The following is a 24,501-nucleotide window of genomic DNA, read 5'->3' on the forward strand; positions in this document are numbered from 1 at the left end:
TCACCTTAGGGTCACCATACATCAGATACAACTTGAAGATACATAAAAAACAACTAGGGCCAAGCCACACTCTCTCAGCTTCAGGGGAAGGTCAAGGCAAACCCCAATGAAGAAACCTTGCCAGGAAGGGGGGGGGGAATATGGTACACTCACTGTAAGGTGGCCATAAGTCAGATACAACTCAAAGGCAGACATGTACAACTTGAAGACATACAACAAGCAAAGCCACACTCTCTCAGCCTCAGATGGCAAACTCCAATGAGCAAACCTTGCCAAGAAGAAAAACTCCATGATAGGCTCATACCTTAAGGTCACTTGAAGACACACAGGTCCAGTCACACTCTCTCAACCTCAGAGGATGGCAAACCCCAATGAGCAAAGCTTGCCAAGAAGAAAAACCCCATGATAGGCTCATACCTTAAGGTGGCCATATGTCAAATACAACTGGAAAACACACAACAACAGGTACAACTCTAAGACACACAACAAGCAAAGCCACACTCTCTCAACCTTAGATGGCAAACCCCAATGAAACTACCTTGCCAAGGGAAAATCAATCAAACCCACAGCTTAAGGTCACCCTAAGTCAGATACAACTCAAAAACACACAACAACCACAACAATATTCGATAATCTTGGATGTGTAGGACAACTATAGACTCCCCCCCAATTCCTCCCTCCAAAAAATATCCAAATGAAGAACCAAATATATTAATTTAGGAGAGGGAATGGCAAAGAAAGGGGAGGAGGGGAGTTTTCCTATACATCCACAATTTTTGAATATTGGTTATTGATTATTAAATACTGTTGTGACTGTTGCTGTGTGTGTTTGAGTTGTATCTGACTTATGCAGACCCTTAATTATTATTATTATTATTATTATACTTTTATTTATATTGAGCTGTAGATTCACACATTTGTTTGCTTGTTCTTCTTGGCAAGGTTTGTTCATGATCAAATGGGGAGAGGAGGTCAAGGAGGGAAGGGGAAGGAGCCAGGGCCCCTGTATTAAAGATGGGGCTTAGTTTGGGGAGAAAAGAAGGGAGGAAAGGAGGATCAGTTTTATATACATACATACATACATACATACGTTAGCCGCCTTGGGTCCCACTTTGGGAGAAAGGCGGGGTACAAATAAAACAACCATCATCGTAAGTGTGCTCCGAGGGGGGCTTGGAATGGAGTCTTTGCGGGGGAAGAAGAGAGAGATGGGTCTCCTCTCCCTTCTTCTCCTCCTTCCAGACTTGGGGCTTGCTTGGCTTAGGCCCCGCTGGCTCACTCACTCACCGCCTTCGCAGCTCCTCCGGGGCGGACCGGGCAGGCATCGGAACCAAGGAGACGGGAACCAAAGAGGAGGAAGAGAAAGAGGAGGAGGAGCAGGAAAGAAGGCGACCGCTCTCTTCCTCGGTCGGCCGGAGACTGATTTCGCGCGCACCGGGGAGGGAGGGGCGCCAGGAGGAGGGAGGGGCGGGGCCTGCGCTGGGAGACACCATTCCACGTTAGAGATGGGGGGAGGGATATATGAAGAGAAGGGGGCGGAGTTTGTCTGTGAAATGGCGGGCGGGCCCTTTGCGCCAGTTCCTATGGAGAGGGAGAGACCAAGTCGTCAAAGGAAAAAGGGGGGGACGGGAAGGAATAATAATAATCATGATGATGATGATTGACAATAGGAAGAAGAGCAACAATAATGGGATTCAGAGATGGTTGTGAAGCACTATGTACATGGATGGGACTACAGAAATCATTATCATTATTATTATTATTATTATGGGTAGAATTCAAAGATATAGCCATGTTAGTGTGTGCAATCAGAGATGGAAAGAGGAAAGGGGGGGAGGAATAATAATAATGATGATGATGATGATAAATATTAATATGTTCTCTCTAGGAATATCTAGGTCCTCCTCCAGCATAACTCTATGGTCAACTTTAACTAAATGTCACACTGAAAGACACAGAGGTTCCTAGAGAGAGTACTCCACTAGGCATTTGTGGCTCCTCCTGTGCAATTCTGTGGTCAATGTCTGGCAGATGCTGACCACAGAGTTGCCCTGGAGGACCTAGAGATTCCTAGAGAGGTGTCCTCTCAGGGAAAAACAGGGTGTTTTTGTTATTTGTGGGTTTTTCCACATTCACAGGGGTCCTGTACTTCTAACCCCAGCAAACGTGGAGGGACGAGTGTAATGATGGGTAGAATCCAAAGATATAGCCATGTTCGTCTGTAGAATCAAGAGGCAGAGAGATCTTGGGAGATTATTGCACCAGGGCCAATTCCACAACAATCGCACTATTGGAAGATATTATTATTATTATTAACTTTTATTTATAAAGCGCTGTAAATTGACACAGCGCTGTACATACAATCTTTTAGTGAGACGGTTCCCTGCCCTCAGGCTTACAATCTAAGAAGACATGACACAAAAGGAGAAGGGAGTGGTGGTGGGGAATGGGATCAGGTCCAGTTCTTCTCTACCTCTGAGGCCTGGACCAAGGCAGATGGACTGGAGGAAGGGCTTGGCTTCTTAATGGATGGTTAAAAGGAGGCTTAATAGTGTTCTAGCAATTGATATTTTCAGCACACTTGTGCAACTGTGCTGTAATGATGCCAAAAAATGAAAGAGATCTGCATTCTGCAGATATCCCTTAGTGTTTCGTTATTACATTGTGATTGAATGTTTAGTGTGTGCTGTTTTGATACTACCGTGCGTGTCTGAAAATCATGTTTCCATCCCAAACAGAAGAAAATAAAATTGATACAGTTCACCACTTTTCCCCCCTTAAATGTAAACAAAACCGTGCCCTACATTTCAAAACAAGACTGAAATCCACTACAAAACCAATCCTAGCAATGAGAATGAATTGCCTGCACTGAAATGCAGTCTAGGTCCTGGATTGTTTCATCAATAGCATGAATGAAACACTATTAACCTCCACACCTTCGCGATTGTGCTTCATTCGCACTATTAGCAAGCTATTCACTGCACTTGTTGCAGGAGCCTTCCAGTGTGTGTGCGGGAGAAATACTGGATGAACGCAACATGGTCTGAAAATCTTTGGCACAATTGTGCAATTATGTCGGAAGGAGCATTCCTTTTCTTCCCATTTCTTTTCCCTATCTTGGTATCTCTTTAGTAAAGTTAGTAGCATCTTTGAGACTAACTGAAAGAAAGAAGTTGGTGGCATGAGCTTTCATAGACTTAAGTCTACTTCCTCAGATGCATAATAATAAGGGTTAGCAAAGGGGAGTGCAAGTATTCTAGATTTGGAAGAGACCCCAAGGGCTATCCAGTTCAACCTCCTGCCCTGCAGGAATATGCAAAGCCCTCCCAACAGCCTCTGTTTAAAAACCTCCAAAGAAACTCCATTACCCTCTATTCCAGACAGACAGCTCTTACTGATAGGAACTTCTTCCTAATGTCTAGGTGGAATCTTTTTTCCCCTGCTGTACAATAGTTTGAATCCATTGCTTCATATCCTATTCTCTGGAGCAGCAGAAAACAAGCTTGCTCCATCCTCCTTTCACCTGTTGTTCAAAGGCAGACCGCTTCTAGTTGCCCATCAAAGCAGGGTTTTGCTTTTTGTAATGGGGAAGGCCCCTAACCCAAACCTAATTGCTGCTTTGAACTAGAATGGGATGGATTGCCAAGCTGTAAATCAACACTTATATAATCCAATTTATTCACTGAGTCGGGTCTATCTGGGACTAGCAATGGAAATGGGGGCATGTGATCAGTGGGGTTAAAGGGAAGTGAAATGGAAATGAATATTGACTTTTTAAGACTGGCCATTCACAAGATAGATGGTTGGTGATGATAACAGCCATTCTTGCATTTGTGATTTCATTAACCCATGTTGTGTGATAAAATGCTTTTGCATTGCAAGTAATAAAAGATTTGTTTGGATTCTTCTTCAGTCGTTGAAACTTCATGGAGGTTCCCCTCTTGAAGAATGGCCATTACAGAGGTCAGTTGGAGACAAGAGTGTCCTGGAAGACTGAAGGGATCTTGTAGCACCTTTGAAACATGAAAACATATGAAACATGCATCAAAGTAGGCTTCAGTCTCCAAAAGCTCATGTTACCAACTTCTTTCAGTCAGTCTCAAAGGTGCTACATGAGTCCATTGCATACTTATTTTCCATTGCATACTGGTTTTTCAAACGGATATACGTTTGAATTCTGGAAGACTGAAGTTAAGGGAAGCACATTAGAATTCCGCTTTCCCAACCCTGAAGAAACAAGTTCCATTTGGACATCGGAATAAATGTGCAAGGTTTATTTACTTACTTGGAGTATTTATTGTAGGAAATTTGATATTTATATTAAGTAGAGTGCAGCATGTCCCAGTGTTACTGGAGCTTCTAGTATAAAACAGGATATGCAGGATGCTCTGGTAAGATTAAAAAACAAAACTTTTATTGTTGCAAAGAAATCTATTGAAAATAGGAAAGTAGATAGTCATCTTTCACTATACTTTAGTGAAAGAAACCCTAAGGCTGACTCTCATATGTGCAGTGTGTATGAGCCATTGTGAGGCTGAGAAGCAAAATAGGGGCAAATAAGAGTTCTGCTGCCCCAATCAAATTTTGGTTCATTCCCCTGCTGCAATAACTTAAAACATCAGTTGAATATTTGGAAATACAGTTTAGGCATCCAAAGAAGAGGGGCAGACAATGTTTCCAAGAGAATGTGAACTCAGTAAATAGGAGAGTTCTGGATGTGAACAGTTTTCAGTATCACATAGAATCATAGGGTTGGAAGGGCTCCATGGGTCATCAAATTCAAAACCATCTAGCAATGATTCCCAAACTTTAGTCTTCTGGGTGTTTTGGACTCCAACTCCCACAATCTCTAGTTTCCTTCTCTGGATGTCCAGTCTCTTTTCAGAGACATCCAAAGAAGGAAACTTCACCAGTTCTGTAGGCAATTGGTTCCATTGATGAACCACTCTTACTGTCAAAAGGTTCTTTCTAATGTTCAATAAAGATCTGCCCTCCTGAAAATTAAAACCATTAGACCTGATCCTATTCTTTGAGGCAGTAAAGAACAAACCTGCACCTTCTCTTTGTTATAGTCCTTGAGATAGTTAAAGAATGCAATCCTGTCCCTGCTCAGTTTTCTCTTCGCCAGGCTGAACATGCACAATTCAGTCTTTCCTCATATGGTTTGTTCTCCATACATGTGATCTTCTCTGCCAATTTTCCAATTTATCAAGGTCCTTTAGAATTCTGTTCCTATTTTCCAACGTGTTAGTTACTCCTTCCATTTTTGTATCATTTGCAGATTTGATAAGGATTCCCTCTAACCCATCATCTAAGTCATTCATAAATACAGTGGTACCTCGGGATACGAAATACCCAGGTTACGAAATTTTCGGGATACGAAAAAATCCCATTGGAAAACATTGTTCCGGGTTACGAAAGTTTTTTCGGGTTACGAAAAAACTTTTGGTGCTTTTCGGCGCGATTTCACACGGAATCGCGGCTTTTCCCCATTAGCGCCTATGGGAATTCGGCTTGCGAAAGCCTTTCGGGTTACGAAATTGACAGCGGAACGAATTAATTTCGTAACCCGAGGCACCACTGTATTGAAAAGTCGTGTGTTGTGTTGCTTGTAACTTTTCCTTTGATTTTTAAAAACAAGGAAACGGACTAAAATGTTTTTGTGTGTGATTTTTCAAATGCCAAATCATCCCCATCGCCCCCCTCCCACAAAACCCAAGTAATAATAATAGCTGGCATCCTGTTAGTGACCAATGTCACTGTAATTCTGATGGTGTGTCTCTTTTTTTGGTCATTGCAGTGGAAGGAATTCAGTTCCTCTCTTGCACAGTGACTCCCTCAACCCCCTCAAAACACACCGATCACTTACACTAACTTTTAGTGGCTATTAGAGAGCAGGAAACAGCAAAGGAGTGTCTGGCTATGTCCTTGTAGCTGGATGTCCAGTGGTGATGTCCTCCTCTGGGACTTCCAGGAGATATTCAGGAGGTTGCACAGGATGCCTTTGTTACTATGCGCCCAGTCACTGGGACATAGTGAGATGCTCCCCAACCATCCCCTACTACTTAGAAGCCATAGTGGGGAGGAGTGCAAGAGACAGATGAGTCCTGTGGGAGATGAGAGATAAGGCATAGTTCTGCATGGATGCAACTTTACACTTCATAGATGATCTTGGTCTGCGGATAAATGTTCCTCATCACCACTCAGAAAAGTAGCATTGACAATTATTGCATTGCTTTTAAAAGGAGTATTGTTATTCCATCATTATCCATGAACTAATGTGTTACAGGTAGTGTTGCTACATGTATCACACTGCATACAGTAGTGGCAGGTAGCTCCCATGTCAATGGAATGGTGAATCAGCTTTGGGTTTTAACACAAACTTTAAAGCCACTATCGAAGCTGCATAACATTGTTAAGGAATATGGTTCAACACCTCTTTTACAGTTCAAACTAAAACCCATATAGGTCTCTGCAAGTCGTGATACATCTTCAGACGATCTTCCTGTAGATTTTAATAACTGGAGGTGTTCATAGTAAGATAGTTACCCTTTTGTTATGACCCAGGCCTTTTAAGGCTTCAATAGTTAAAACCAATAACTTCAGTTATGAAAAAAAATGCGGTCGCCCATACCTTATAATTTTGGGGTAACGAGACTGGTATTGCATGCTGCACTAACTAAAATTTCTCTGAGGGTAGCCCTGTAAAATATTACTGTTGTAACATGCCTTCAAATCACTTACAATTTATGGCAACCCTAAGGTGAACCTATCATAAGGGTTTCTGAGGCTGAGAGTGTGCAACTCACCCAAGATCACCCAGTGGGCTTCCATGACAGAGTGGGGAGTTGAACCCTGATCTCCAGAATCATAGTCCAGTTCTGAAACCACTACAGTTTGTTTGCTACAGAGATGAAAATCCGAGGAATGAATTAGTGCCAAATCAGGGCAGCTCAGGAAAGAGCACAATTGGCACACTAAATGGAATTTTGTGAATTTTGTTTTGCCACTGCTGCCACATGAAGATCCAGGATTGAGAGGGGCACTCTGAAGTTTGTTGTTGTTAATTGCCTTCAAGTCAACTTCAGCTCATGGTTATCCTATGGATGAGACATCTCCAAGACTCCCATCCCAATTTCCGAGTCACGTTTTCTTCCAGGTAATGGTATCTCCATCCTGTCAGATACAGTCAGATACATTCAGGGTTCATAGAAGTCCTGTTCATGCATTATGCTCAGAAACAGTATATAGAAATGTGTGCTAGGGCTATTTGTATTGACTATTCCCATGGTGTACCTTCTCACATGAGACCTGACTCAATCTCTGACCTGAGATCTGAAGGATGCCCTTCTATTTATTCTTTAACACAAATTCCCCCATGCAATAAATACATCAATTGTGTGGCATTTTCTATTGCTCAGGTGAATCCAGGTAAGATGTAAAATATGGCAAGTTATTTTTTTGGACTTTAGCTCCCAGAATCCTACAGTACAATTTGGGAGATTCTGGGAGGTGAAGTCCAATAAATCTCTGTAAAATTCCCTCAAAATCACAAATAAACAGGGCTAGGGTCAGCATGTATAACCTGTAGCCTCTGCACATTTATGTGCCCTGTTGAATCATAACATCTCACCATAACATTTCTCTTCATGTTTGCACCTGACCTGTATTGATGATCAAATGTGGGAAAATAGTTGTTTCTGGAAATGTATCTCTATGAGAGATGGACCAAGCAGGCTTCTAACCCTTTTATTCTGCTCACCTGCCTATATACTGAGCCAGGAGAAGGGAGGTAAAGTGTCTGTGGAGTTTATCACACAAAGAAGATTGGGAGTTTATCCTGTGAATATCCCAGAAAAATCTTGTAATTATGTGAAACGATTTCATACTACATCGCACAAAACCCGCCATTAAAGTGGTCACAAAGAAGCATTAATGCGCATCCTTTTACTTTCAGGATTTCAGTGACAATGCATTTCTGATCTCGCTTTATTTGTGCAATTGCGTATGATAATCATTTGTGCAATTACTCTCCATTTTCGCTTTATTTGAGGGATGCTTTAAATGTGCTTTAATCTCTCTTTAATGTCGCAATTAGTAGTTTGAATTGTGATTGGGTGACAGAAGTGGGGAGGCAAAAGATGACAGGAAAGGGGTGGCAAGAAGAAACAAAAAGTTTGGCTGTGCCTAGATTTGTCTTTGGTCTCTTTTATGACTGGGTACAGTCCTGCTCACCATAAGCATGTGTCTCTAGACAGATTACACCTTTCAAGGAGAAAAACAGTGCCCCCAACTATAATCTGAATCTTATTTGCACAGTGGTGTCCTCCTTGAGTGAGGTCTTTCCTACCATTAGACAGACAGACTGCCCAAATAAAGCTGCTTCGGGTCTCTTTGGAGATATGCTATTTAAATGATGCATGGGTCCTAAGAGTCCGGAGGTCGCGCCAAAGCCACACTCCATTCCTTAGCACTGGAGTGCAGCTTTTGGTGCAGCTTCCAGATTCTTAGGATGCATGCATCATTTAAACAGCATACCTCCAAAGAGACCCGAAGCAGCTTTATTTTGGCAGTCTGTAACAGGCCAGAGTGAAGCAACCAGGGGATAGCTGTGGCAGCCCTCAGGTTGTTCTTTTTGTTTTCTCCTGCCTTCATCTCCCTGCACTCACTTTGATGAGAGAGCAGGATGTGCTACATGGCCTCTTCTGCATCTCTTCAACTATTCTATGGTCCTCACAGGGCCAGAGCTACCTTTAGACAAGTGAATGGTGATATGTGGCCCATGGAAGACATGCTGGTTCCATAGCTGGTCCCCAGATGTTTCAGCTCAAATCCATACTGCTGAAAAATGACATGAAGCCACAAAACCCTTTAAAGCTAGCATTTCATGCTTGTTTTTAAGAGCTTTTCCTCATTTGCCACTTAAATTTGGTAGCATGGTAGCAAGGGATGGAGCACATGGTGAGTTGGGAAGGGTAATTGCTTACTGTCCCCAACTCACCAAGACTTCCCTTCACTGCTTTGTACAGAATGAAGCAGCAGCCTCAGTTGGCCTTGTCATTCCACCAGAACCCTAGTGATTTCTCTCTCATCTCTGTGTGTCAGATGACACATCATGCGCACATGGATGTACATTCACTAACTCGCTGGTCTGTTGCTCTCAGATACAGCAGACCAGTGATTCCCAAAGTTGGTGGTATGCCCCACTGGGGCAGTGGAAAGATCCAGGAAGGTGGTGAGGAGAAAAGGCTGTTGCAGGGGGCTTTCAGTCAAATATTAATGTACAAGACAAGGGGACCTAGCATCGTTTAGGATCATGGTGGAGATGAGGGTTGCATGAAACATCTCTCAAGTGTCCCTTAAAACCACCACACCTTGATAATTGTTTTCTGCGGTGATGTCTCCCTCTCTTCACCTCCCCAGATATACTCACTCCCTTAGCTGTGTATTTCACTAATAATGGCAGTTGGGAAACTCTTATGAGGCTTGGATGCAGGGCATGACTTCTGTGGCTTGAAGCAGTGCTATTTGGGGACAAACTGACTGACTGGAATGAGGAGTTAGAGCACATGGCAGCAGGGGAGAAGACGCGGCAAAAAGGAGCTTTCAGATTTGGGATCCTAGGCCCCATTCCCACTGGGCATATAACGTGACTTATATCGCTGCAGTTCTGACTTGGATTTTTTTTCCAAGTCGTAATCGAATCTCACCCATCGTTCCCATTAAAAACGGGTGCAAACAGACCTGGTTTTTTTTTACCCCTGTGTTCGTTCCCATTGGTATTTTCCCTGTGATAATTTGAAGTGGGTTATTTTGCTCCTTGTTCCCATTGCCTTTCCGGGACCTCTTTTTTTAAAAAAGCAGCTGTCAATCAAGTGCTTAAGCGCTTGACGTCACAGCCAATCAGCTGCCTAGGTGCTTTTCCCCTCCGGAAAAGGGAGAAGGAGCCTCTATTCCCCTTAAATCTATTCTCTGGAAGAGAGAAGGAGCCTCTATTCTCCCTAAACCCCTTTGCATCCCAGGCTGTTCTGTGTCTCCCCACTCCCTCCGGAAGAGAGAAGGAGCCCCTATTCGCCCTAAATAGGGTTGCCATAGCGCCGGACCTCCAAACCGGGAAAAATGTAGGACAAAATTCTGTCCTACATTTTCCCTGGCGATCGCGGCGGGGAGCGGAGGCCAAGCGGCGAGGGAAAGCCTCCACTTAAGGAGGCTTTCCCTCCCCGCCTGGGCCCCGGGCCTCACCGCGATAGGAGGCCAGGATCGGGGCCTCTCCTCGTTCGTGGCCCCGGCAGGGACCAGGAAGGAGGGGAGCAGGCCAGCGGCGATCGCCGCGGCCTAGCCTCGTTCCTGGCCCCCGCGGGGACCAGGAAGGAGGGGAGCAGGCCGGCGGCGATTGTCGCGGCCTAGCCTCGTTCCTGGCCCCCGTGGGGAGCAGGCCGGCAACGATCGCCGCAGCCTCTCCTCATTCCTGGCCCCCGCGGAGGCCAGGAAGGAGGGAGGAGGCTGCAGGGAGGCAGGGAGGTTGGCGCGGCTGCGCCCAAGAGGCGCCGCCTCCCTGCAGCCTCCTCCGCCCCAGGCCTCGCTGCCCTCCTTTTCCTCCGCGCGGCCATGCGCGGTGGAGGAGGGCAGCGAGGCCCCAGGGTTGCCCAGCAACCCCGCTGCAACCGGGCTTCTCCCAGTTTTTGGCTGCACCCGTGCCGTGACCGGGCAGGTGCAGCCAAAACCGGGAAAAACCCGGTTGCAACTGGGTTATGGCAACCCTAGCCCTAAACCCCCTTTGCATCCCAGGCTCTTCTGTGTCTTCCCATAGCTCCTCTGGGAAAGAGAGAAGGAGCCTCTATTCACCCCAAATCCCTTTGCATCCTAGGCTCTTCTGTGTCTTCCCTGCTTCCCACTCCACCAGGGAAAAGGCTATGCAAACAGGGGAAATTGCACTAGTAATGCAGGAAAGAGAACAAGTGGGTGACACTCCCAGGCCAGCCCCTTGAGCACTGCTTCTCCCATCCCCAAGTTCCCATTCATATGCCGCGAATCAGACTTGGGAGGCACAGGAAAACTCGCTGAAAATGTGCAGTTAAATTAAACCGGTTTACTGATTCGGATTTTTTCAGGATAATTAGATCACATGGGAGTCAGATTCGAATTCCAATGGGAACAGTATTGAAGCAATGCGGATCAAATGCGCGCTCAAATGGGAATGATGAACCCATGATTCACGTCCTGATCTGTGTTATAAGCCAGTGGGAACAAGGCCTTGCTTAGGCTTTAAGTGAGCTTTGCCGGGACTTGGCTGGCAAGTCACAGTTGCACTGCTCTTTCTGCTTTCTTTTGTCAAACAGACTGAGAGAAGAGGTAGCAGTAAAAACAATGTTTGGGGGCAGGGATAATGAACACTTGAAGCTGTGTGGGGGAGGCACGTCTCTGGGGAAGGAAGGGGAGGAGTGTCTGGGTTCAGTTCTTGGAAAGAGTCCTTTGACTTGGAGTGGTTCCAGTAGTTAAAATCTGTCCCTTTCCCCATCCATGCTAGTCTCCAGTCCAGAGCATGTAAACCCCCTACACACACACACTGGGTGCGTCCCTCTCCACCTCGACAAAGAAAGATTGGGAGTCCTTCCTCACTGGGGAGAAGCTTCTCCCTTTGCACCTGGTCACCTTGGGTGCAGCAGCTGAGCAGCAACCAAAAGGCCTCTTGCCTGCAGTGGCCTTTGCCACAAGGCAGTGGCATCACTAAGATTGGTGCGATAACTCATGATGCCTTGTGCAATAACTTGTGGTGCATGGTGACACACTCCCCCCCTCCAATTGACCTCCTCCTTACCAGACCATACAGAATCCTTAGTAAAAAATTTTGTACTAATGTTACACAATAATTTCATGCATCACTGAATGTAATGGTAATAGTAGTGACATAGAGGTGGTTCCCACTGGCTGATACGCCGGGATTCAAATCGAATCCAAGGTGAGGCGTTCCTATTGGAAACCAAATTAACTCTAGAACAGTTCTAGAGTAACCCGCAATCGTCCCCACCTAAAATCGAATTGTAAAGCGGTTTAAAATTTGAATCGGCTTATCTTCATTTAACGCGGTTTTAAAAAATAGAAGGGTCGAACCTACATTTTTTTCCTTGATTCGGGACAGGAATCGGAGTATGTAAATAGGAACGATCAGCCTCTGAAATTGGGTTAACTGGATGGGAGGAGCGGAGTGCGATGGGCTGGCCTGGGGTGTCACCCTCTTTGGTCTCTTTCTGCATCGCCAGCACCATTTTCTTCCATTCGCATAGACTCCCCCCCCCCCCCCGGTGGACTGCAACCTCCCCTCTGTTTGAGGAGAACCACTGAACACCATTTGTAACAGAGAAAGGCTGGATGCACAGCGATCTGGGGGAAAATAGAGCCTTTCCTTCTCTCTTTCCCAAACGGAATCTGGGGAGACATAGGAAACCCTGGATATGGTTGTGTGTGTGTGTGTGTGTGTGTGTGTGTATTCCACTTTATCTCTATCCCTGGAGACTTCTGCCCTCTCTTCTTTTGTATTGTGTCCGCCTTTCTGTCCTGGACGTCTCTTGCTCTTGCTTTATTCGGCTTTCACTCTCTCCTCTCTCTTAGGTCTGCAGCCTCTTGCCTCTGGGATCGTTCTCTTTTCCCCTTTTCTGTCTTGTGTCTCTATCCAACTTAAACCCACTGCCTTCTCCTTCTTGATCCAATTTGGCAAACACACACACTTTCCCATAGGCTCTTTCCAGAGGAACTATGGGATGGCTCCCAAGACAGCCCAAGGAGCACTCTTCCCCAAAGATTCTCTCCCCATGGGGCGGCCAAAGCGAATTTAGGGAACCAAAGCTCTTTCCTGTGTCTCCCCAGATTGGGAAAGAGAGATGGAAAGGCTCTATTTCCCCAGAGATTACTGTGCATCCTGCCTCTCCTCCGTTACAAATGGGCTCTCCCCACACAGAGAGGGGAGGTTGCAATGGGGGGGGGGAGGGGGAATAGAGCCTTTCCATCTCTCTTTCCCAAACTGAATCTGCCTTCTCCTCCAACCCTGGAAAGAGAATCTTTGGGAAGAGTGCTCCCATCCCATAGTTCCTCTGGAAGCAGCTTTCCCTAAATTCGCTTTGCCTGCAGCCTCCCCCAGCCGGAGGTCTTTTTCCAAGGCAGCAGAAGTGCTTTGGGGAGGCAGTTTTCTTTCCCTCAACCATCCTTCCCCACGAATAATTGCAGGAATCGGCACTTTAAGCGCCTCCTCATTGACTTTTTTTTAACAAACCGCGAAATTTAAAAGTGACGTTATGTTGACGTTGCTTTGATTGACAGCCCCCAAATGGTGAGTGGGAACGAAATAAGGCTAAAACCGGTTTATATAAACACCGTTTTATTTGAATAGGAACGAAAGAGGATCACTTAAAGCGAATCAGTTGGTAAATGAGAACGAAGAAAAAAAAGCGATTCGGAACGCGGGATAAGACCAGGGTTATTTTGAATCGATTTAACTGATACCGGTGTATTTTAAAGCGTTGTAAATCGCAAGTGAGAACCACCCCATAAACAACTTCGTTGTCCTCCTAACTCTTGAAGCTGGAGACTGCTGTGTCCCATTCACACAAGAGACTCCAGCTTCATGAGTCTGGTACAGAGAAATCCAAAGATTCTTCCTTTTCTTAATACACAAAGCAGAACACTGTTATTGGGATAGGAGACAGCTGCCTCCAGCTTCCAAAGCAGAAAGCAGAACTGACACAACAGCCTTTTGCTTTTGGAGTTTAAAGGAGGAAGAATCCATGGGCTCCTCCTGCACTCCATTCCTGAAGGTAGAGGTTCTTGTATCGATGGCAGGCAGCAGTCTTCTTCACATTCAGTTGCCCAATAGTTCTACCTATTTCTCCTTCTCTCACTGATGGGGCCATACCAGGAGGACAGAGGAACCCATAAAGTCCTGCCGTGTCATCTCCTCTTTTGGAGAAAGTGTATGAAGCTCAAGGGTGGAGAAAGGAGAAGCCTGGTTTGCCCCAGTTTCTGGCCACATCTTCTCCTTTGCTGAGCTCCTCGTGTCTTACAAGGTATGTTAATGCTATCCCCGTTTATTCCGAAAGGCAGATGTTTAGGGACCAACAGTGGCGTTACTAGCATGGGACCTTATCACACATGGGGGAGGTTGCAGCTCAGATCCGCAGTCACTCCTGTTCTAGCAATGCAAAGCGTGATGTTTTTCCACACCAGATCCAGAATCACTCCTCTCTAGCAATTCGGATTGAGGTTAAAACGTCATGTTTTTCCACACCTGGTTGCCTTTCTGTTGTCCTTCCAAAGTGAGGGAGAAGAGAAGTCAGTTCGATTCCAAGCAAGTCACGTGATGCGGACTCAAGCAAAGGGGAGTGAGTGCACATTGTATTACCACACCAGGGCATACTTTGAGGGTTCAACGATTTGAATCGGGCCCCTTGCACATGCTCAGTGGGGCTCTGGATGCTGCCCTCCTTCCCTGCCCCCTCCTTAGCTGTTATCCTTCATCGAGGTCTAGGAGAAGGCAGGGGATGATGGGATAGGTGGCTGGGGGTTGTTGGGGCCAGGATCAGGATGCAGGAGCAGTCAGGGGATGATGGGATAGGTCACTGGGGGTTGCTGGGGCCAGAATCAGGATGCAGGAGCAGTCAGGAGATAATGGGATAGGTCGCTGGGGGGGTCGCTGGGGCCAGGATCAGGATGCAGGAGCAGTCAGGGGAAGATGGGATAGGTGGCTGGAGGTCCCTGGGGCCAGGACCAGGGTGCAGGAGCAGTCAGGGGATGATGGGATAGGTTAGGTCGTTGGGAGTTGCTGGGGCCAGGATCAGGATGCAGGAGCAGTCAGGGGATGATGGGGTAGGTGGCTGAGGGTCCCTGGGGCCAGGATCAAGATGCAGGAGAGGCAGGGATGATGGGTTAGGTGGCAGGGTGAAGGAGAGGAGCAGATGGGGGTCTAGGAGAAGGCAGGGATGATGGGATTGGTGGGAGGCTGAAGGAGTGGAGCAGATCGGGGTCTAGGAGGATGCAGGGGATGCAGGGGATGATGGGATCGGCTGGCATGAAGGAGGAGGAGGGGGATGACGGAGCAGGACGCAGGGGCCAAGGGGGGTGGCATCGGAGTGCTTTTCCACACCAGAACAAATCGCAGTGCAACCGAAGGCAGCCTGGAAGCGAATTCTCTGGAGTCACCTTTTTCCTGTTTTAACCAAAATGAGGGGTGACTTCAGAAACGCTGCTGAAGCAATTCGCAAGGGGCTCCCATAGAAATCAATGGCGTCTGATAAAACAGTCAGTTTATGAGGTGAAACTGCATCATTGGAAGTGCTATCACTTCAGAAGTGAGCTGGAACTGAGCTACAAAACCACCCAAAAGCTCCGTCTGATATACTCCATGGTCATTGTTGTATCACCCCACTTATGGTGTCACCCAGTACAGCATGCACTACACACAACCCCTAGTGACATCTTTGCCGCAAAGGCCAGCAAGGGCAAGAGGCTCCTCAGTCACTGCTCAGCCAGATACTTGGTTGCTGCTCCCAGGGTGACAAGATGGCAAATGGAGCTGCAACTGAGTTTGGTTGTTCTGAAAGTGCAGTAGAACAGTAGACCTAATATCAAGAAATAGGCATTGGTGGGGCATTAGGGTTGTTACCCAAGAGAAAAGGAGATGGTAGCCCAAAAAAGTTTTGAGACCTTGTAGTAGACTAAGGATGACATCCTCTTACCAGGATTAAAACCGGATTGTGTGTGTGTTTGTGTGTGTGTGTGTGTGTTGGCAATGACACCTCAGTAGGCAAAATGTCTTGGGCCACGGTTGCCCACCACCAATGGGGCTTATCCCACAGGCTTAATACTGTATTGCATTGACAACAGTTTCTGCATTCAATATAAAACCATTGAGATTACTCTTTTGTATCTTTTGTATTCTTGAATTTTGCCCTAGAATTATTACTGCCTTAGATATTGCTCTATATGTTATAGAACTAATTGACTGTGAAAGTTTTAAAGGGTTTTAATTATTTTTGTAATTTGATGTCTATAACCTGTATTTGTTTGTCATGAATAAACTGTTCTATTACTGCCTTAGACATATTTGCCCTAGAATTATTTTTCCCTAGAGAATTATGCCAGAGAAGCAGTTATGAGCTCCTGAACAAAAAAATCCATCAGGTACAAAGCAATACTGTCTTGCTGTCAGAAGATGGGGCTGTTTCCCTTGTCTATTCTCAAAATTATATTCATCCTTGCTTAAGTAATAACCAGGAGATGGCTTTACCATCTGTTGGAACAAGCTGGAGACTCCAGGATGCCTTTTACAGTTATTTTGCTGGAGCCTTGTTCCCTGGGATAACTGCCATTGAACTTGGACATGTGCAAGAGACAAAAGAATGTCCCAGGAAAATAAAAAGAAAAGTGCTATTCGCACCATTATTTCTAGCAGCTTTCTCTAACATAATGTCCTCCAGATATGTTGAACCACATCTCCCATTATCCCCAGCTAGAATGGCTAAATGCTTTCTGTCTGAGGACAATGAGCACTTAACTCATCTGGAGATAGAGTCTATAGCAATGATTCTCAACCTTCTTAATGCCACGACCCTTTAATACAGTTCCTCATGTTGTAGTGACCCCCAACCATAAAATTATTTTCATCTTGGTTCCTAAGACCATCAGAAATATGTGTTTTCCGATGGTCTTAGACAACCCCTTTGAAAGGTTCATTCAATCTCCAAAGGGGTCGCGATCCACAGGTTAAGAACCGCTGGTCTATAGCATGGGTGGGAAAATTGTGCTTCATGGGCCATGTGCAACCCAGGATCCCATTTGGGGGGAATCCAAACCTCCAGACCCCCCCAAATTAAAAAGATTTTCACAAACTATTTTTGGCCCAAGTCTTGCCAAAAGGGGTAAAAACCACCACAAATGATAGCAGTTTTGCCCCATAACTCCTATAGTCTTCCAAGCAGCTGAAAAAGATAAACTTCCCAAATCAGCAGAAGTGAAACAAAAAGTGACATGACATCACTTTCATCATCAGACTCACTGGTGTGGCCTAAAGGGAAGGGAGGGTGAAAAATGACCCCTGTCACAGTTGCTCATCCCTGCTCCATAGTATACCCTCCAATATTTCACAGGGGTTATTCAGACGTGATTTTTTTAAGCACTATAATGCAAATGACCTCACACATTCTGGGTTTGTTATTCACACTATGGATTTGCATCAATGTGCATCTCTTGGAGTTCGGTTGCTCACACATGCCAGCACTTGAATAAAAATGGAATCCATAATGTGACTGTATTCGAAATGCATGGTTCAAGGCATGCAGAGTTTAATCCCGAATTATGCTGGGTCTATTTGCATAGGTTCTTCACACTGCTGACAATGCAATTTTCATGGTCAAGATGTCAAAAGTTATGAATGAGGAAGGACACAGAAGCTAAGTATGTCTGCAGCAGTTTGCTTTTGCCTGAGTCTGCTGCGAAGGCAAGATTCAGTCCCCTCCTTTCCCCCATGCTGAATTCATTGAGTGCACACAACTTTGGTATTCTGAACTCCCTTTGGAACAACTGAACTAAATCAAGCGCAAAGAGTGAAATTGGGAGGCAGAGAGAAAAACTGGGACATTTTAAAGCACATGAAAAAGTGGGATGACAGAACTGATTTAGACTGTCCTTGCCAACTGAAGGTTATACTGGTGGCAGTGAGATAAGTCTAGCAATGTATGCTCAGAAAAGAGAGAGAGAGAGAGATTTAACTTACTGTTTTACCAATTAAAAGAATAAAAATGTTCAGATAGAAAGTTCTGAAACAACCAAAGGTGATAAATTCAATATAACCACAGGGCCCAGTGCATAGTGGGCACCTTGGGGGAAAATTAATAGGTATTTGTATTAATGTCTAATCTGGTGAGCAACAGTGTCAGTCTGTTACTTTAAACAATAAGACTGACAATAATAACACATCTCAGTAACTTAAATCACTCACATGCCTTATTTTATGTACTGTTCTTTCTTTCCTTTGATAGTTGCTCTGACAGCTGCTTTCTTTTATTTCTATGGTTTACTTCTCCTTATTGTGTAGCTTCTTATGTTACTTGTAACCCATAATTACATGTTTTTGGATATACTGCAATCTGTTCATTTAGAAATACAGAAGAGCATTGAAAACTTTCTGCTCTGCTTGATTTGTGACTCAGGATGGTTCTAGACAAGGTCTACCTTGTGCAATTGCTCTGCTTCATTTATGGAATTTTACAGAAAGTCCAGGAAAAACCTTCAGTTTGTCAGCCTCCTGGACTTTCCCATTGCTGTTGAACAACTTTTTGGTTGTTGTTGCTGTTACCACGGAAAATCGGTTGAGGAGGTAAAGTCCGAATAGGTACACAGTGCCTTTGAATTAGTAGCACTAGAAGCTTTCCATTGCCTCAGAGTTTTCTGGGAATACACCCTGAAACTGAGGGAGACACAGGACCCTTTCACATTACACAGTTATAGCACTATTATCCCACTTTAACTGCCCTGTCTGGGATTGGCAGTTATAGGGAAGGGCATTCAAAATTGTCAGCTTCTGGCCAAACTACATACCCCAGGAACCCATAGGATGCAGCAGCTATGGCAAATTGGAATCATAGTGCTATGATTGTGTAAAGAAAGGGCACCTAGTGCTGTCTGTGTAAAGATACAATGGATGCTTTAAGCAGCAGGCTCTTTTTTAACACCATTACAACACTGTGATTCCTTTTCAAATGTTACGGTTGCATCCTATGGGCTCCTGGGGTTTGTAGTTTAGTCAGAGGCACCAGAGAAGATTCCTGATTAAGAATTCTAAGTCCTTTTTCTCCAAACAGCAAATCCCTGGGAATCATTGGTAGGAACCATGGCAGTCAAAGTGGAATCATAGCACTGTAATTTTGTCGTGTAAAAGGGCCCTCTGTGCAAGACTGTGAGCTATCACTGAGGGCTCTTTTCTATTGCACAACACAAACTGAGGGGCTCTTTACACTATACATGCACACACACCATACATCTAAAGCATGTGAATCTAATTTAAGATGCCTTATGTCCACAGCTTTCAGCTGAGACAGATTCACAGGACAAAGTCTGAGGGTAAGAGCAAAGGAAAAGGATGGCCCAGGATCTTTGCTGCATGAGGAAGAGGACAAAATGGCATCCCTTGCTTCCATTTCCAAAAGCTGACTTTAAAAGTGTCTACATCTTTTGAAAGCAGTAATCTGACAGGGCAGGCTTTGACCTTTAACAACTTTATGCCACCCCTCCTCCCCAAACTGCCACTGAAGGCAACCTTGTCACTCTGTCAGCACCTAAAGATAGGATTTATCCTGACAAAGCTAGGCCTCCATGGCACCGGTCACTATTACAAAGACAAGAGACAAATGAATGGGAAAGGTGAGGGCCAAGGATTTGCTTGAGAATTAGGCCAAGCCCCATACAGGTGGCCTGTTGCTTCTTGGACACTTTTCTGTCCAACAAGGTCAACTAGGAGCAGAATAATGTCAAGGACCAATATCCTGCTGCACCAGAGATGAAGGCACATGCCATTTTATATGAGTTCTAAGTGGTTTTTAAGCACATTTCCAACCTTCAAATCATTGCACAAGAATGCAATGATTGCATGCTTAAATAATTTCTGCTGCCTTTTGGAATGTCTGCCCTTTTTACCTTAAACCTGCAGCTAGAAAAGCACTTCAAACCCACTTAAAATGGTATGTGCCTCCATCCTTGCTGCAGCAGGATACTGGCTTTTGACATTGTTCTGCCCCTAGATGACCCTTGCTGTATGGAAATGTATCCAGAGAACAGTTTGTCCAAGAAACAACAGATCTCCTGTATGGGGCTCAGTCTACAGAGTTTATGGCATTACAGTGAGCCCGTGTTATACACTCAAACCACTATGCCATGCTGGCTTCCACTTGAATTTCGTTCTTTACTTAGTTACTTGATCCCTAAAGTTGTAAGTCAGTATAGTGTGAGGCCCGGTTCATACCACCAGGAAATGGTGTCCTGGCAGCGATAGTAGGGCTTGGGACCTTGCACCAACCACACGGTCCCAAGTCCTACTACATGCTGGTGGTGGCCTAATGGCAGCCTCCCGTCCACACAGGGGCCACCATCTTTATGTAAGGGGCACACAGCATCTGCACGTTGCTGCATGTCGCTTATGCCGTGAGTGCACCAGTGATGCACTCACGACATACGCCATGAGCCAAAAAAGAACCTGGAAGAACCAGCTTCTTTTTACTCTGGCGGCACATCACATGGTTTGGCGGCTGCAGCATCCCTCCAGAGTTAAAACGCGCGCCTGCAGACCACCATTTTTGGGCGGTTTGTACCACGCCAGAGTGTTGGAGTAGGACTCCTGGAGATCAGTGTTGGAATACCTACTCATCCCTAGAAACCCACCAAGTGACCCTGGGCACATTACACTCTCTCAGAAAAAAAAAATCTTGCCAGGAAAACCCTACAAAAGAGTTTCTATAAACTGGAGTCAACTTTCAGGCAACAACACAACCCTAATGTCATGGGCAGGTTGAGGACCAAATGAAGAAAAATTCAGGGGGAGGAAAGCCCCCTCTGCTCAGTCCATGATCTGCACTGTCTAAATCCTTGTCTGAAGACTTCCTCCAGATGCCTCAACCGAATGAAAGGTCATTACAAAGGAGAAGGCCTTTTCAGTAGAGGCACGTCATCTGTGAAATGTCCTCTGCAGAGAGGGCTGCCTGGCGCTTGCATTATGTTCTTTTTAGCCCAAAGTGGATAGAACTATTTTAGTGCTTTAAATCCTGTAAATTCCCTACATTGGCCAGTGATTTTATTAATATTTTATTGTTTGATGCAATTTTTTTTAACATTTATTATTTGTCCGGTGTCCTTTTTAAACTTCCTACTGTTTGCCCAATGCCATTTTATTATTTCATATCTTGTGGACTTTTTTTTTTTAAACGATGTAGTTGTAAACTAACCAGATAATATTAGCTATTTGGCAACCTGACAGCACACCCAATAAATCAAACAGGGGATTGCCCTTACCTCTTTGAGTAAGAAGATACATTCTTTAATTGTCATCTCTAAAAGGATGACAGCATTCAAGTTTGATGTTTCTCAGCCCAGCTCCCCCATTACTTGAGCAGGTCAAACAAGCATTTCCATTGAAACCTATGATGTCTTGAGTGTAAGCAAGCTTCTCCAGGATCCGGTCCCCAATTAGGATGTGGAGAACAGTGGTGGCGGATGTACATGTGTGTGTGGATAGCTTTTGCAAGTCCCTGATGGGCAATTAGGAGAGAGGCTGTCCACCCAAAACTAATATGTAACAACTCAGCCAGCTGTGTTTTATCAAAAAAAGTTATTTTTCTTCTCTAAGTAGGAACTGTGCATCAATTAATATGATGACTCACTAGGATATGTTCTGGATCATTTCTGATTTCTCTTTCTCCATATTTAAGTAGAGCCTTGAGGAACCAGATATTTATTTCGATGAATCTGCTTCTGGTGGGTTTCTCTACTTCTGCTAGTTACTGTACAGTAGACTGAAAGTGGGACTCTGTCAGTTTCCTAATGCTTTTTATGTTGCTCTCAGTAGCAGGACTGGGCCTATCATTAGGCAGAGTATGACAATCATTTCATTTTGACCCATCTCATCAAAATGAGGGAGACCATGTTATAGGTAGATGGATTCAATCCATAAAGCCACAGCGCTGAGTTTGCAAGACTTGAGCAAGGCTGTTGATGACAGGGTGACTTGAAAGTCCCTCATTCATAGGGTCACTGTGAGTCAAAGTCGACTTGATGGCAGTTAACATTGGTGGTCATCTCAGGCATCTTGGGCACGTCCCAGTCTCTAAGCCCCAGAGGATGGCAATGACAACCCCCCTCTGAAGAAACTTGCCAAGAAAACCCTGTGATAGGGCTACCTTAGGGTCAATTTAAGTTGGAAATTACTTGAACACAGTACCACCAGACCACCATTTCAGGCAGCAGTGATGTAGTTACCATATATACTTGACTATAAGTCCACCTCATGTATAAGTCAAGTGTAAGTTTTGGGGCCAAAATTATGGATTTCAGTACGACTCATGGATAAGTCGAGGATAAATTTAGGGCATGCAACAAAGGATGTAAAGGACAAAGTTGGTGCTTCCTTTGGCTGCTCCCAGTATGAAGTAAGCTCATACCTCTTGCCACTCTACTCAGAAAAGGAGAAGAGTTAAACAAATTACTTACATTGACCCTTGGATAAGTCAACCCAATTTTTGGGGTCAATTTTTTGACAAAAATTTCTAGACTTATACATGGGTATATACTGTAGTTATCACATTTATAATCCAACTTTACTCCCAAGGACTTAAAGTGACATACACAACCCTTTCCTACATTTTTAATCATCCCTCAAGGCCACCCTAGTAAGTTTGGCAAATAAGAGGGGATTTGAACTCTAATCCAATACTGTAACCAACTCTGCTGTCTCCTGCTGTGCTGTCTTTTAGCTAGTGGAATGCAGAATCGGCCCTCTGACGCAGTCACACCATGGTAAGGACAGCTTTATGTCTAGGTTGTCTAGAGACTTTGCTTCTTTTCACAATTAAGCACTGATCAGTCTTCTTTGGTATATAATGCTGTGTGTGTGTTTTAATGAGCCATGCTGGTGGAGCATAACCCTTGATCTGATGCCAGAATCTGAAGCAGCCCAAAACATTGGCTCACTAGAGATGTTGAGCGTCTGAGAGCTTTGCCAGCAAAAAAAAAGAAGTCAAATCGTTTGACTTGGAGGCGTATTATTTTGCACTATGCCGATTCACTTACAGATCATTTGCATCAAATGCTGCCACTCAGGAATTGGCAACACTCCACTCATGAGTCACTTGTTCCCCAGCCCTTTCCTTCACCCCTTTTCAACAGCAACAGTGTTCAAGTATGCCAGTGAAGGCAGCTGCCCAGTCAAAATGGTGTGGCTGTGTGAGCTGCCACCATCAACTTGAGTCCTGTGCTGAGGAGGCGGAAATGCCATGGCCGGGTCAACTGTACTTGCAGCCAGTGCTGTCCCAAGGTGTTTTGCTGCCAGAGGCAAAGGACAACACTACTCACTCTCCCCTCTCCATTCATTTACAAAATGTGTCTGATTGGCAGGTGAAACTGATTTCAACACTGGCAACCAGAGGCCATCAACTAGCACACTTCAAGAGGTGAGTTTAGGACACCTTGAACAGGTTGGTTAGCATTGTTATTTATTTTTATTTGCTGTCAGGTTGGCATTGACTTATGACAATCCTGTGAATGAGAGACCTTCAAGATCCTCAGTCATCACTTTAGGTTTTGCAAACTCAGGTTGTGGCTACTTTGATTGAATCAATCCACCTGTTATATGGTCTCCCTCTTTTCCTACTGTCTTCCACTTTGGCAGGCAAGCACTATTGTATTTTCCATTTAGTCATGTTGTCTCATGATATATCCAAAGTATGGATACGCCAACTACATCCTTTTTTTAATGCACACCTGCACCGGTGTGTCTATATGCAGCTGTAGGGTTAGGATTCGGATGGATCACTCCTTTAGAACCACTTTCACATCAGGGTGTTTACATGCAGGATCAAAGGTGCCCATTTTCTGCCTTGAATTGGACTATCGAGGTATGTTTTTGCTCCGTTTTTTAGCCCCAGAATACAGCTTCAATCCAGTTTCTGTCCTCTTTGGAAGCGTGCGTCATCTAAACACCCCACCATCAAAGCGAGTGGAAACTGCTTTATTTGGCCCATTTGTTTTACCCCATAGATTAGTCTAGTGACACCAGTTTAGTAGGCTGCTGCTCACAGAAGTCTTTTCTACAAATCATTTGCTCCAGATTCCTGCAGCACATCATGAGGGATGTGTGCATTTGTGTAGAAATGTACAGTTTCGTAGAATTTTCTCTCCTTCTGTTCCACTAGAGCCTGGAAAAGTTACTTCTTTGGCCTATAACCTCCAGAAATCTCCCATCTGGTACAGCTATTGGCCATGCCGGTTGGGGGATTCTGGGACCTGTAGTCCAAAATAATAACTTTTCCGAGCTCAGCATTCCAGCATTTTGTTGTTCCCATAGGCCACCTTGATGTGATCCCTCATCATGGTGCCTTACTCACTAAAACTGTGCAATATTCCATGTCACATGTATCAGAATGAAACCTGTCTATCACTTTGCATATATGTGGTAAATTCTAAAGTAATGGTGTGTCTTTATTTTAAAAAGGGAATACTGGAATGTAAATAAAGAGTATTCGCATACCTCCAACTGTCTCAATTTGACATGGACTGTCCTGATTAATTCTCTGCTATCCCACATTCTCAGCTGCTTTTAAGATGTCCAGTTTTCTCTCTTCTCCTCCTACTTTTCCCCATGTCCTTTTTTTTAATGTAAGAAAATTATGATGTTACAAACAGTACAGTTAAACAGAAAAAATATATAAAGAATATCAAAAATCTAAAGGAAAAAGGGAAAAAAACAAGAAA

The 24,501-nt window shown here is 44.7% G+C and overlaps 1 protein-coding gene across 1 annotated transcript in view; it reads right to left on the minus strand.

Annotated features, from left to right (window-relative positions):
• The window catches only part of DNMT1 (DNA methyltransferase 1), a 53,767-nt gene extending 52,363 nt beyond the window's left edge, over positions 1-1,404 (minus strand). Inside the window, exon 1 of the mRNA XM_089486255.1 lies at positions 1,288-1,404. Within this exon, the coding sequence (XP_089342381.1) occupies positions 1,288-1,325 (38 nt within the window). The 5' untranslated portion in view covers positions 1,326-1,404. The remainder of the gene's footprint in view (positions 1-1,287) is intronic.
• Between the last annotated feature and the right edge of the window lie 23,097 nt (positions 1,405-24,501).

This window comes from Sceloporus occidentalis, unplaced genomic scaffold (genome assembly GCF_023333645.1).
Source record: "Sceloporus occidentalis isolate IW3139 unplaced genomic scaffold, rSceOcc1.0.p SCAF_1, whole genome shotgun sequence".
NCBI lineage: Eukaryota > Metazoa > Chordata > Lepidosauria > Squamata > Phrynosomatidae > Sceloporus > Sceloporus occidentalis.